Source organism: Sminthopsis crassicaudata, chromosome 3 (genome assembly GCF_048593235.1).
Source record: "Sminthopsis crassicaudata isolate SCR6 chromosome 3, ASM4859323v1, whole genome shotgun sequence".
NCBI classification, from domain to species: Eukaryota; Metazoa; Chordata; class Mammalia; order Dasyuromorphia; family Dasyuridae; genus Sminthopsis; species Sminthopsis crassicaudata.
In genome coordinates, this window is record NC_133619.1 from 166,932,470 (window position 1) to 166,944,638 (window position 12,169).

At 32.6% G+C, this 12,169-nt stretch overlaps 1 protein-coding gene across 9 annotated transcripts in view; it reads left to right on the top strand.

Moving 5' to 3' along the window:
* Positions 1–12,169, top strand: part of MYO16 (myosin XVI) — an 899,069-nt gene that overhangs the window by 736,567 nt on the left and 150,333 nt on the right. For all 9 annotated transcript variants that reach the window (XM_074299517.1, XM_074299521.1, XM_074299522.1 and 6 more), the window contains one exon: positions 4,875–4,977. In XM_074299517.1, coding sequence (XP_074155618.1) covers positions 4,875–4,977 — 103 coding nt within the window. The remainder of the gene's footprint in view (positions 1–4,874; positions 4,978–12,169) is intronic.

Here is a 12,169-nt window from a genome sequence, read left to right on the forward strand (position 1 = left end):
GGGTGGGGAAAGTTCGGTAGAGTAATGAGGACTGGTGGTATGAGAACCTTTAAGATTTTTTTTTTCCCTTTGAAAATCATGGGGAAAGCATTTGTATTTAGAAGTCTCACTTCTGAGTAATTTGAACATTCAGGATATATGTTAGAAAAGAAGAACTTTATAAGATGATGTTATATTCTTCATGAAGATTTCCACCACTAACTTTGTTGGTCTTTTAAAGTAACTCCTTATGAGACATTTTATTTGACCTGAATATGTCTTGATGCCATGAGAACAGGGAAATATACTGCTACGTGAAATCACTTTCTCTTCTCTGGTCCTTCTAAATGTCTGGGTAGTAATAGAAGATCAGTATTCTTAATAAGTGGAAAGAATAATCTCCTGTCATTGTCAAAATAATTTCTATTCTTTTCATCTCTCCTTTTTTTTTTAAAGTTTTCATCAACATATTCTTTTATAAAATTACATTTATATATTACTCCCATTTCTGAAGAGTTACTTGTAACAAGAAAGGAATTAAGCGAAACTAACATGATGACTTAATCTAAAAATTCATGCAAAATCCATTTCTGTAGCATATACTATCCCTCCACACAAATTATTTAATTTCTTTAATTAACATTTTTTTTCCTTTCCCTCCTTCTGCCTGATTTCTTTTGCTTGTTAAGAGTTAGGCAGGATTCTATTCCTATCTGCTAAGGTAATTGTCTAATTGTCCTAGTTAGCATCATGTGCAATTTCATAGAACAATTAACTATTCAATTCACATGTACGTATATCAAATTATAATGAATATATGCTTTTCCCTATGGATTCTATTTGATAAAATATCCTTTAATAACCTGTGTGTATTTCATCCATAATTAGCCTCATCATGTCAATTTATTAACTTATCTGGCAGTAATTGGCCATGTCAGTTTAGGCAATGGGATGTGATAGGATGTTGTACTTAGAATTAGCAAACCTTCGGTTCAAATTCTACCTCAAACATTTATTGCATGTGAGCCAAGGAAGTTATTTAACTCTCTGTAGCTCAGTTCTCTGAGATAAAAAGTTATGGGAATGGTCTCTAAGATATCTTTTAGAAATAAATTTATTAAATCTAATACTGGGATAACAAGAGGTAATCACAATCCCAAATAAAGTCTCATGTCCCAATAAGCATCAATTTAATTAGTAATCTACAGAGAAAAGAATAATGTTTTTAAACTTTAGGCCAGTGAATGTTTTTTTTTTATTCCAAGCAGAATTGTTTAATATAATTTTTTAAAGTATGGCTAAACATCTAGAAAGGAAAGAATGATGATAAAGGCCGAAAGTTTCATCAAGAACAGATCACGTGCCACTAAATTCTCTTTCTTTTTAACATGGTTACAAGACTAATAGATCAGTAGAATGTTTACCTAAATTTTGTGAAAGCTACTCTTTTTCTATTTTTATTATCTGTGCAACTCTCACCAAAAGTTCCTTCCACTTCTAAATATATGATTAGAATACAATTTAAGATACATTTAATTTATGGGAGTGATTTTAAATGAGTACTAGCTTCTTAAACATCTGGAAGAAGTGATGATGGTATTAATATCTTTCCATCTATCTTTTTCTAGTATTTCCGTTTTATTGCTCATAATTAGTGTTATTCTTTGTAATCGAAGATATTGGAGGGCTGCTAATGATTTTTGTCCATAACTATGTGGGTACTTGAAGAGTCTAGTGCATAATTAATAATTCCTTTTCTCAACACATTTTGCTTTTGTTTTTGTTTTCTTTGAGACCTCATACTATGAGATGCTAAATGAGTGGAATTTTTTTGTGATTTTCTCTTATGATTTCAAGTGCCTCTTTTGAAGTTGAAGTTCAAAAGAGTGATTCCATTTCTGATTGATTTACTTTGAGGTTTTGTAGAAGGGGAAGACTCAAAGTCTTTGGCAGAATGTGGCATAAAGAACCAAATCTTCAGTTTCTTTGCCTGTAGATTAGAATTCACAATGTATATCTTTGTACTTTATTGTCTTATTTCGCAATGATGTCATTATTAAGACACCATTTAATGTAGCATTATCTGTCTGAGAAAGTAGAGCTATTTTTTTTCTGATAGCACAGAAGTTTAGAATGGGAAAAAATTCAATTGTCATGTATTCCAAGGAATTTTTACTTTAACATATCTGGCAATTAAAAATCTAGCCTTTACAGAAAGATCTCAGCGTTTTGAACACTAATGGTTAGAAATTTTTTTTCTTGACAGATATCAAGTCTAAATTGGACTCTTCATAACTTCTATCCATGGATTCTATAGAAGCAGTGAATTATTTCCAGCAGTTTTGTCAATATTGATTTTATCATTCTTTGAGTGAGAGGAGAAACATGGTAGGGAAAGGTCACAAAAATATCCATATGTGTAGTAGCAAGACTAATGACAAGATGTACTTACTAGCCAGTTCTAGTTATCTTGGTAGACATAAAGTTTGAATTAAGAATAGCCAAAGGGCTGGAGACAAGGTAGAGAAAGAGGATGGTGATTGATCACTTTCTAATTGGAGGGATTCAAAGCTAAATAGAGCATGAGGAAAGAGGTGATAGTCTTTGGATATCTAGATCCAAAACATTACTGTTTTGGATAGGGTTCGTCTCAATGGCTATTTCCAGGTGGATAACAGAAAGAATGGAACATAATTGCTGAATGATTTACCCATTTCCACATAGCAAGTAAGTTGGTATCAGAGATGCTACTAAACCCTAGATCTCAATCTGATTTTATTTCTACTGTGAATAATTTAAAATGTTAAATTATGCATATATTATTTTTTACTGTGATATATTGTTACCAGTACCTTTTGGGAACTTAAAAATTTTTCAAGAGACCTACTTGCTCTAACCATTGCCCAACACCTGCTCCTGTTTCTGAGAAATGCCTGCTTTCTTCACCAATCAAAAAAGTGATTACATTCAAAGTGAGTAGGAGGCAGGACACTGCTTCAGGACAGTTTGGAGAAGCATTATTTCCATAAAAGAACACTAGGTACTCCAGTCATCCCTAGATCATTTTAGCCCATTTAGTATGATTAAGTTGATGAGTTGGAATTTTTCATTCACTTGCCTCTGGCATATCAACTTCACTATGCATTGCTTACCTTTTTCTATTTTTATAAGCACTCATACCCAGAGCTTGACATTTGAGTAAAGTCTATATAAAAAGAAGTGATTGTGCTAGAATTGATGTGTTTATTTTGCTGACCAAATGATGGAGACTTTCATGCTATACAAAGGAAAATATTTTTGTTTTTGTTTTTGGTCAAGTAAGGTACTTAAAGAGTCAAGAGAGAAAATAAGAAAACATGCTCATCTAAAGAGTGAATAGTATGAATTTCTCCTATATGCATTATTTACTGTAACTGCAATCTTTGCAATATTGTCCACTCAATTCCTCCATCTTCTTTCAGTGGATCTCTTATGGATGGTATTTGCAAAATGAATAGCCATATATCTGTCTTATATGACTGTCAACTGGTTTCTGCAATAATAGCAAATCTAGAGTTTGAGTAAATGTGGTAAATAAGGATGCATACCTTTTTTTTTTCTTTTCTTCTCTTTGCTTAATTCCCCTAAGTGAATTGAAAAGCCTCATTTTAGGATACACCCAATTAACTACAACTCACATTAGAGAAATCTTATGTGATAATAATATGAGCTTCCCCTTAAGTTTTTGGCAGAACTTTATTCTGGCTTACAATGCAGTTTAACATGATATTGATAAACAGTATAATGTAGTAGCAGAGAGAAAGTTAATGCAGATGCTTTTTTTTTTAATGCACTATTTGCTCACATGCCAGGTAAAATGCCAAAAGGAGAGGAAGATGGAAGAGGAAAGGCTTAACAAATAGCTATTAACTGGTTGGTGGAATACTATGAAAGTCAATTTTTTCTATTGATGGGAATTTTAAACTTACATCAATTTCATTTACAATAGATGAACATAAAGGACATGGCAAAATAAATGTTTCTAAAAATTTCATCTTAGTAAATTTAGAGGAAGCAAAATACACAATATGAGATGGGCAGAAGAATTCTTCAGGTTTTAGTTGACTCCAACAAGGAAAAGTAAAGTGCTGAGCAGAATTTTTCACCACATTCCTTCCAAATGGGCTCTGAAGACATAAACATATAATATGAATTTCTGTATTCAAATGGAGCTACTTATGCATCTACTTTTCTTTACATATTCATTTAGATTAATATGACTGGAAGTTTAGAGAAGTAAGGGGGAGAATGTTCCAAAACCTTTACATTTTCATGTAAAATTACTTCCAAATAACAATTTATTGGTAATAACTATCTAAATAAATTCTACAGATCCAATAGAAATACAAGAAATGTTAGTGTCTTAATTTTATGAATTAAACAGAGAATAAGAGAATATAGATTTGTCTATTATTTTAGAGTCATAGGTATATATATATATATATATATATATATATATATATATATATATATACACACACAGAGAGAGAGCTAAAAAGGACCTCAAAAGCCATTTAGTACAATCCTGTCATTCTGCATTTCATAAAAATGAGGTCCAGACACATCACATGATTTGGCTGAGATTGGACAGGTAGTTAATGCCAAAGATGAGATTTAAACCCAAGTCCTTTGACTTTAGAGGAATTCTTTTTCCCTAATTGAAGTTTTTTTGTGTACATTGATAGGAAAAACACAAAGAATAAACAAAAACCCATAATGTCAACAAAGCTAAACTGCTGACCAATTACCTAGAGCAATTTATCCTCCAAATTCAAACATTACTATTTGGTTTCTTCCTGTATTAAGTCATTTACCAGATGTTTGTTTTTGTTTTTGTTTTGTTTTATTTTTAACAGGTATAAGGCCTTGGCTGATACATTGTTGGGAGAGAAGAAGAAGCTGTCAGCTGAAGAGAAATGTCATTTTGTGCTTCAACATTGTAAATTACAAGGCTGGCAGGTTTGTGACCTACAGGCAATTAAGTTATCAGTTTAAGATTTTAAATAAGTGATCTGAGTTACTTCCATTGTGGTAATCAATCTATTTGATTTACTTATTTTAGTTATAGAGTAAGAAGTTAGGAGAGGGCAATTAAACTTACATGATTCTCCTCTGGACTTTTCAGTATAGCACAAAGCTAACAGGTCTAGAAGCAAAGGCCGTGTAAATTATCTTTGATTTGTTCACTCTGAATCTCACAAGTTTTCCATAGAATTACATTTAATTCTTATTAGTGTGTTTTCTACACTTTTCCCCTCTGATTCTGTCTTGATTTACACCTACCTCAGACTGAGAAGGCCTTTGACCTTTGACTTCCAAGGAAGGAAGAACTTAGCTAAATTCTGTGATGGAGTGGAGCTTTATGTAGCATCCTAGGAATAGGAGAGGGATGTGATATGGAAATGACTTTTAAAACTTTCATTAAAATTGGGGAAACAGTGCTTACCTCTCGAGGTTTTTTTTAACAGTATTTTGTTTTTTCCAATTGCATGTAAAAACAATTTTCAACATTCATTTTCTGAAAGATTTTGAGTTCCAAATTTTTTTCCCTCCTTTTCTTCCTTCCCTCTTCCCCAAGGCAATCAGATGAAAGTTGTATAAGCACAGTCATGTAAGACATATTTCCATATTAGTTTTGTTGTTAAAGAAGAAACATAAGAAAATGAAAAAAATAGGAAAAACAACAAAGCAAAAAACAACAAAAAAAGTGAAAATAGTATGTTTTAATCTGTTTTTAGACACTATCAGTTCTTTCTCTGGATATAGATAGCATTTGGCATCATGAATTTTTTAGAATTATCTTAGTTCATTGTATTGCTTAGAGGAGCTAAGTCAATCATAGTTGTTTAATATTCTCCTAATTCTACTCACTTCACTTGCCATCAGTTCATATATGTCTCTGAAGGTTTTTCTGAAATCCACCTGCTCTTTATCTCTTCTATCACAATAGTATTCCAGTACATTCATTTCCCACAACTTATTCAGTCATCCCCCAACTAATGGACATCTTCTAAATTCTTTGCCACCACAAAAAGAACTGCTATAAATATTTTCTAACCTATGGATGTTTTTCCCTTTTATGATATTTTCCCCAGGGTTCTTTTGAGAAAAAAAATTTTTTTTGAAATAAACATTTGTAAAGTCATTGATTTAAATCTTAAAGCAATTTAAAATATTTCATTTTTAAAAAAGTAATGCCAAGTAGATGGAGGGAAATGACAGAAAAGATGGCAGTCATCAAAATAAGAAATAATTTAAAATATAAGTAAAAATAAAATGACTTAACTAAATATCTGGAGTAAATGAAATGATATTTGACAGAAGTGATATTCATAATTTCAGTCATTAAAGGCAAATCAGATTATTTTCAACAAAGCAAGATTTTTGCCTAAAATTTATAGAGTGCAAAAGATTTTAATTTGGAGGGTTGGTATAGTCAGGAGAAGCACAAGTGAAAGCTTATTGATGAGGCAGAAAAAGAGGTCAGTGTTTGAGAAGTGAACTGAACATATGGCTCAGGATTGCTGCAGAAAAAGCTGAAGGAGTCTTTGGATATAGACAAAAAATAAAGGAGAAATGAGATTGATAGTAACACACTAATCTCTCTGACACAGAAGCAAGAACCTAGATTTTTTAGCACAAATGAGTAATAGTTTAATTGTCTATGCCACCTAATCCTTTTTTCGTTATCTTTTTTTGACTAATCATGGAATCTGAACCTTAAATAACAGTCTGAGGGAGGAAGCTCACACAATCAGTAGTTGTCATGGATGCACAGCCCTACCAGAAAATGTATAAAAAAGGAAAGTCAAAAGGAGGAATTACTAACATAGGGTGATGTCAGCTAACAAAGCTGGGGTGGGATGGGGGGTGGAGGAAGAGGATGTCAAAGCTATGAACAGAATCACAATCAGTGACATAAGATGTGGGATTCTAATAAAAAGCCTTTTTAGCCAACTCGGGAGCCAGCAATAATTCTTTCAACTGAATCATTGCTAGAATAAAAAGAAGTCATTTAAGAGGAGCTCGTGAATAAGTTAAAACTGAGACCGTCTCCTTGCTACTTCCTTCCACACACTCACCCTTCAAACACCCATTTCCAGGCAAGAGAGTACTAGCAGAGAGGTGTAGTTTTTAACCAACAGCAATGAAGTTCAAAACTCAGAAGTCAGATAAACCTGAAATAACTATTCTACTGAGGAAGTCTCAGATAATGTACTCAATGCCTGACCAGTTATAAAGTCACTCTGAAACCCACCTGTATAGAACAGAATTCGTAATCAAAGTGAAACTGTTTGATGCAATGGTGTACGGGGGGAAAATCATTACCATTCTGTCTCTGCAAGTGGTTCAGTTACCTGGAATTACATTTGATGCTTTCATTAAATCCAAGTTGGAATCAAAATCAAAATAAGACATGGAAAAATTCTGATTTTTTTTCTCATTTGTACTTCTAATTTGCTGGCTAGTGTCATTCTTAGTATTGCAAAGCACAAAAATCCAAACCCAGAACTCATTTTCTAGGCACAATTTTTTAATCTAGAAAGAAGGTTCTCCCAAATACAGTGACAGATGTGTGTCAGATGAATAGCTAGCTAGATTTGCTCTATGATTCCAGAACTATAAGTTCTTCAAAAGTGTGGCTTATTAGAAAAAGATGAATATTCACCATTTCCCCTTGATTCCTAATTTAGCAGGAATTTTTTTCTCTGGCTTTTGAGAGGAATCCTTGAGAATGATTGAAAGTGGGTGTGAATGTGCGTGGGGGGGTGGGGGTGAGAGGGATTGATCCAAAACTGCACAATATTCCATAGTTACCCAGTGCAGTGAGGCAGCTTGACAAACCTACTCATGTTAGCTATTATTTGGTATATATTAGAAGTCTTAAGACTATGAGTTTAACCACCAATATCTTGATTCAAAGCCCTCTGCCACCTTCCATGGACACTGACCTTCTTGTTCCTCCTTACATACAAGACAAAATCTACTGCCACTATGCCTTTTTTATGCCCCCTGCCTGGAATGCTCTTTCTTCTCAGCAATAACTTTTAGTTATATTGACTTCTTTTAAGTTTCATTTCAAAGCCCACGTTCTGCTGGGATTATCCCTGGTCCCTTTTTATTCTAGTGAGCTCTCTTGGAATGATATGTAGTCCATGCACCCACTTTATATATTGTTTCCTTCACTTGAATGTGAGTGCCTTGAGAGCAAAGGCAATATTTTTTGCATTTCTTTGTTTCTTCAGTGGTTAGCAAAATGCCTGAAAGATAGGAAGTATGAATAATTAATCTGATTTATTGAAAACCCTTTTTCCCCTTTCTTGACTGCAAATTTGATATTTACCTTAACTGGATACAAGAACTTGAACTCCACAAATCTTACTCACTTTCTTAAAGGTAATGTCAATCCTAAGATTTATTTATTTATTTATTTTTATTAAAGCTTTTTATTTAAAAAAACTTATGCATGGATAATTTTTCAACATTGACCCTTAGAAAAATTTGTATTCCAAATTTTCCCTTCCTTCCCCTCACCTCCTCCTCTATATGGCAGGTAGTCCAATACAGGTTAAATATGTTAAAATATATGTTAAATCATATATATATATATATATATATATATATATATATATATATATATATATATATATATATATATATACATATTTATACAATTATCTTGCTGCACAAGAAAAATCAGATCTAGAAGGAAGAAAAAAGCTGCAAAAGAAAACAAAATGCAAGCAAACAGAGAGAGTGAGAATGTTATGTTGTGGTCCATATTCAGTTCCCATGGTTCTCTCTCTGAGTGTAGATGGCTCTCTTCATTACTGAATAAGTAGAACTGGTTTGAATCATCTCATTGTTGAAGAGAGCCACATCCATCAGAATTGATCGTCATATAGTCTTGTTGTTGCTGTGTATAATTATCTCCTGATTCTACTCATTTCATTTGGCATCAGTTCATATAAGTCTCTCTAGGTGTCTCTGAAAGCATCCTGCTAGTTGTTTCTTACAGAACAATAATATTTCATAACGTTCATATACCATAATTTATTCAGCCATTCTCTAATTGATGGGTATCCATTCAGTTTCCAGTTTCTTGCCACTACAAAAAAGATTGCCACAAATATTTTTGCACACGTGGGTCCCTTTCCCTCCTTTAAGATCTCTTTGGGATATAATCCCAGGAGAAACGCTACTAAATCAAAGGCTATGTACAGTTTGATAACTTTTTGAGCATAGTTTCAAATTGCTCTCCAGAATGGTTGGATCCATTCACAATTCCACCAACAATGTTTTCCTACATCCCCTCCACAATTCGTCATTATGTTTTCCTGTCATCTTAGTCAATCTGACACGTGTGTAGTGGTATCTCAGAGTTGTTTTAATTTATATTTCTCTGATCAATAGTGATTTGGAGCACCTTTTCATATGACTACAAATAGTTTCAATTTCTTCATCTGAAAATGATGTGTTCATATCCTTTGACCATTTAATGATTGGAGAATGGCTTGAATTCTTATAAATTTGAGTCAATACTCTCTCTATATATTTAGAAATGAGACCTTTAACAGAATCTTTGAATGTAAAAATGTTTTCCCAGTTTATTGCTTTCCTTCTAATCTTGTCTGTATAAGTTTTGTTTGTACAAAACCTTTTTAACTTAATATAGTCAAAATTATCTATTTTGGGATCAATAATGATCTCTAGTTCTTCTTTGGTCACAAATTCCTTCCTCCTCCACCAATCTGAGAGGTAAATTATCCTATGTTCTTCTAATTTGTTAATAATATAATTCTTTATGTCTAGATCATGAACCTATTTTGACCTTCTCTTGATATATGGTATTAGGTGTGGGTCAATGCCTAGTTTCTGCCATACTAGTTTCCAATTTTCCCAACAGTTTTTGTCAAATACTTGAATTCTGATCCCAAAGCTGGAGTCTTTGGGTTTGTCAAACACTAGATTGCTATAGTCATTGACTATTTTGTTCTGTGACTCTAACCTATTCTACTGATCAACTGCTCTATTTCTTAGCCAGTACCAAATGGTTTTGATGACTGCTACTTTATAATAGTTTTAGATCTGGTACAGCTAGTTCACCTTCATTTGCTTTGATTTTCATTGATTCCTTTGAAATTCTTGACCTTTTGTTCCTCCATATGAATTTTGTTGTTATTTTTTCTAGGTCAGTAAAATAGTTTCTTGGGAGTTTCAATCCTAAGATTATTGCTGAGACCAAGTTTCCTACAATTGTGAGAGAGAAAGGTGACATCCTTATTTTTCAACAGTGTTGTAGTATGGTGTCTCATTCATTATTCAGCCTCCACTGGACTTCATCAGAGTTTATGATTTGAGGTTACACTGAATAACTCCTGATTATCTGTTCCACATGCTTTCTGATTTTACCTCCATGCCTTAATGCTTTCTTTATTAAAAGTTAACATATGGATGGTTCTATTAAAAAGAAAAAAAATCAATATATTTTAAGTTAACATATGGGATCATAGAATCCTTCTATTCTAAATAATTTTCATTGCATTCACTCTTGTTAAATTATGTTTTCATTTCTGATATATATATTTTAAAGATAAGAAAGGTAACTACTTTCCTTCATAAACTAACCCCACTTAGAACTAATCTGAATCACTGGTATAAAACCTGTTAGCTGTATGTACTTCATAGGATAGAAGTTGATTAAGTCAAATCGCTTAACCACTTAATACAACTGTCAAGATGCTACCTACACCTAGATACTTTTATTAGTTGATAATACTTCTCTATTTAGTCACTCACCCATAGATTTTAGAATAAATGCAAAAAAATGCCCTCATTAAATTTAGATGCCTTTAAAAACTTTTCGATGAATTATAGTAATATTTAATAGGAAGTGTTCAAATTAGTTGAAGAAATTTAGTTATTCCTTATAGATCATTTACAAACTTTATAGACTAATTTAGAATCCAGGGTTTTAAGAATCTGTTGACATACAATACAGGGAGCCTCTATCCAAACCATTGAGAAGAAATTGTTGGCAGGTAGTGGCAGGTAGAGCCCGTGTGCATCAGAATTAATCATAATATAATTTTCTTGTTGTTGTGTACGATGTTCTCTTGGTTCTACTTACTTCCCTTAGGATCAGTTCATATAAGTCTCTCCAGGCCTTTCTGAAATCATCCTGCTATTATTTCTTATAGAATAATAATATTCTATAATATTCCTCTACCATAATTTATTCAGTCATTCTCTAACTGATGGACATTCACTCAGTTTCCAGTTCCTTGCTATTACAAAAAGGGCCGATACATTTTTGCACATAAAGGTTCTTTTCCTTTTTTATGATCTCTTTGGGATATAGACCCAGTAGAGACCATGCCCTTTGGGCATAGTTCCATTTTGTTCTCCAGAATGGTTGTATCAGTTCACAACTCCACCAAAAATGTATTAGTGTCACATTTTTACATTCCCTCTAACATTCATAGTTATCTTCTCCTGCCATCTTAGCCAATCTTAGAGTTGTGTAGTGTTATCTCAGAATTGTCTTAATTTGCTTTTCTATTATAAATAGTGACAGAGCATTTTTTTTTATTACTAAAAATGGCTTTAACTTCTTTGTCTGAAAATTGTTCATAGTCTTTGACCACTTATCAATTGGAGAATGGCTTATATTCTTAGAAATTTGAGTCAATTCTCTATATATTTTAGAAATGAGACCTTTATCAGAACCCTTTGCTATAATTTTTCCCCCCAGCCTATTGCTTTTGGAGTAAATTTTGTATAAAGTATAGTTTTGCTAATATTTTTAAAGTGAATTTTCAATGAATAAAAATTTACTTTGAAAAGTTATTTAATTAATAAGCATAATTGATTTAAGGAAAACTTTCCCCTAAAAGAAATGGGCTTTGGGGAAAAGGTAAGTAGATTCCCCATTAGGTCAAGGGCAGGTTGAATGGTTGGTTACTTTTAAGGCAAGTTACTAAGGGGATTCAAGTTGGAGGCAATGAACTTTTTTTAATCCAAAAAACATTTTAAAATATTTGTATTTGTAGCAGCCCTTTTTGTAACAGCAAGGAACTGGTAACTGAGTGGATGACTATCAGCTAGAAAATACCTGAATAAGTTATGGTATATGAATATTATGGAATAT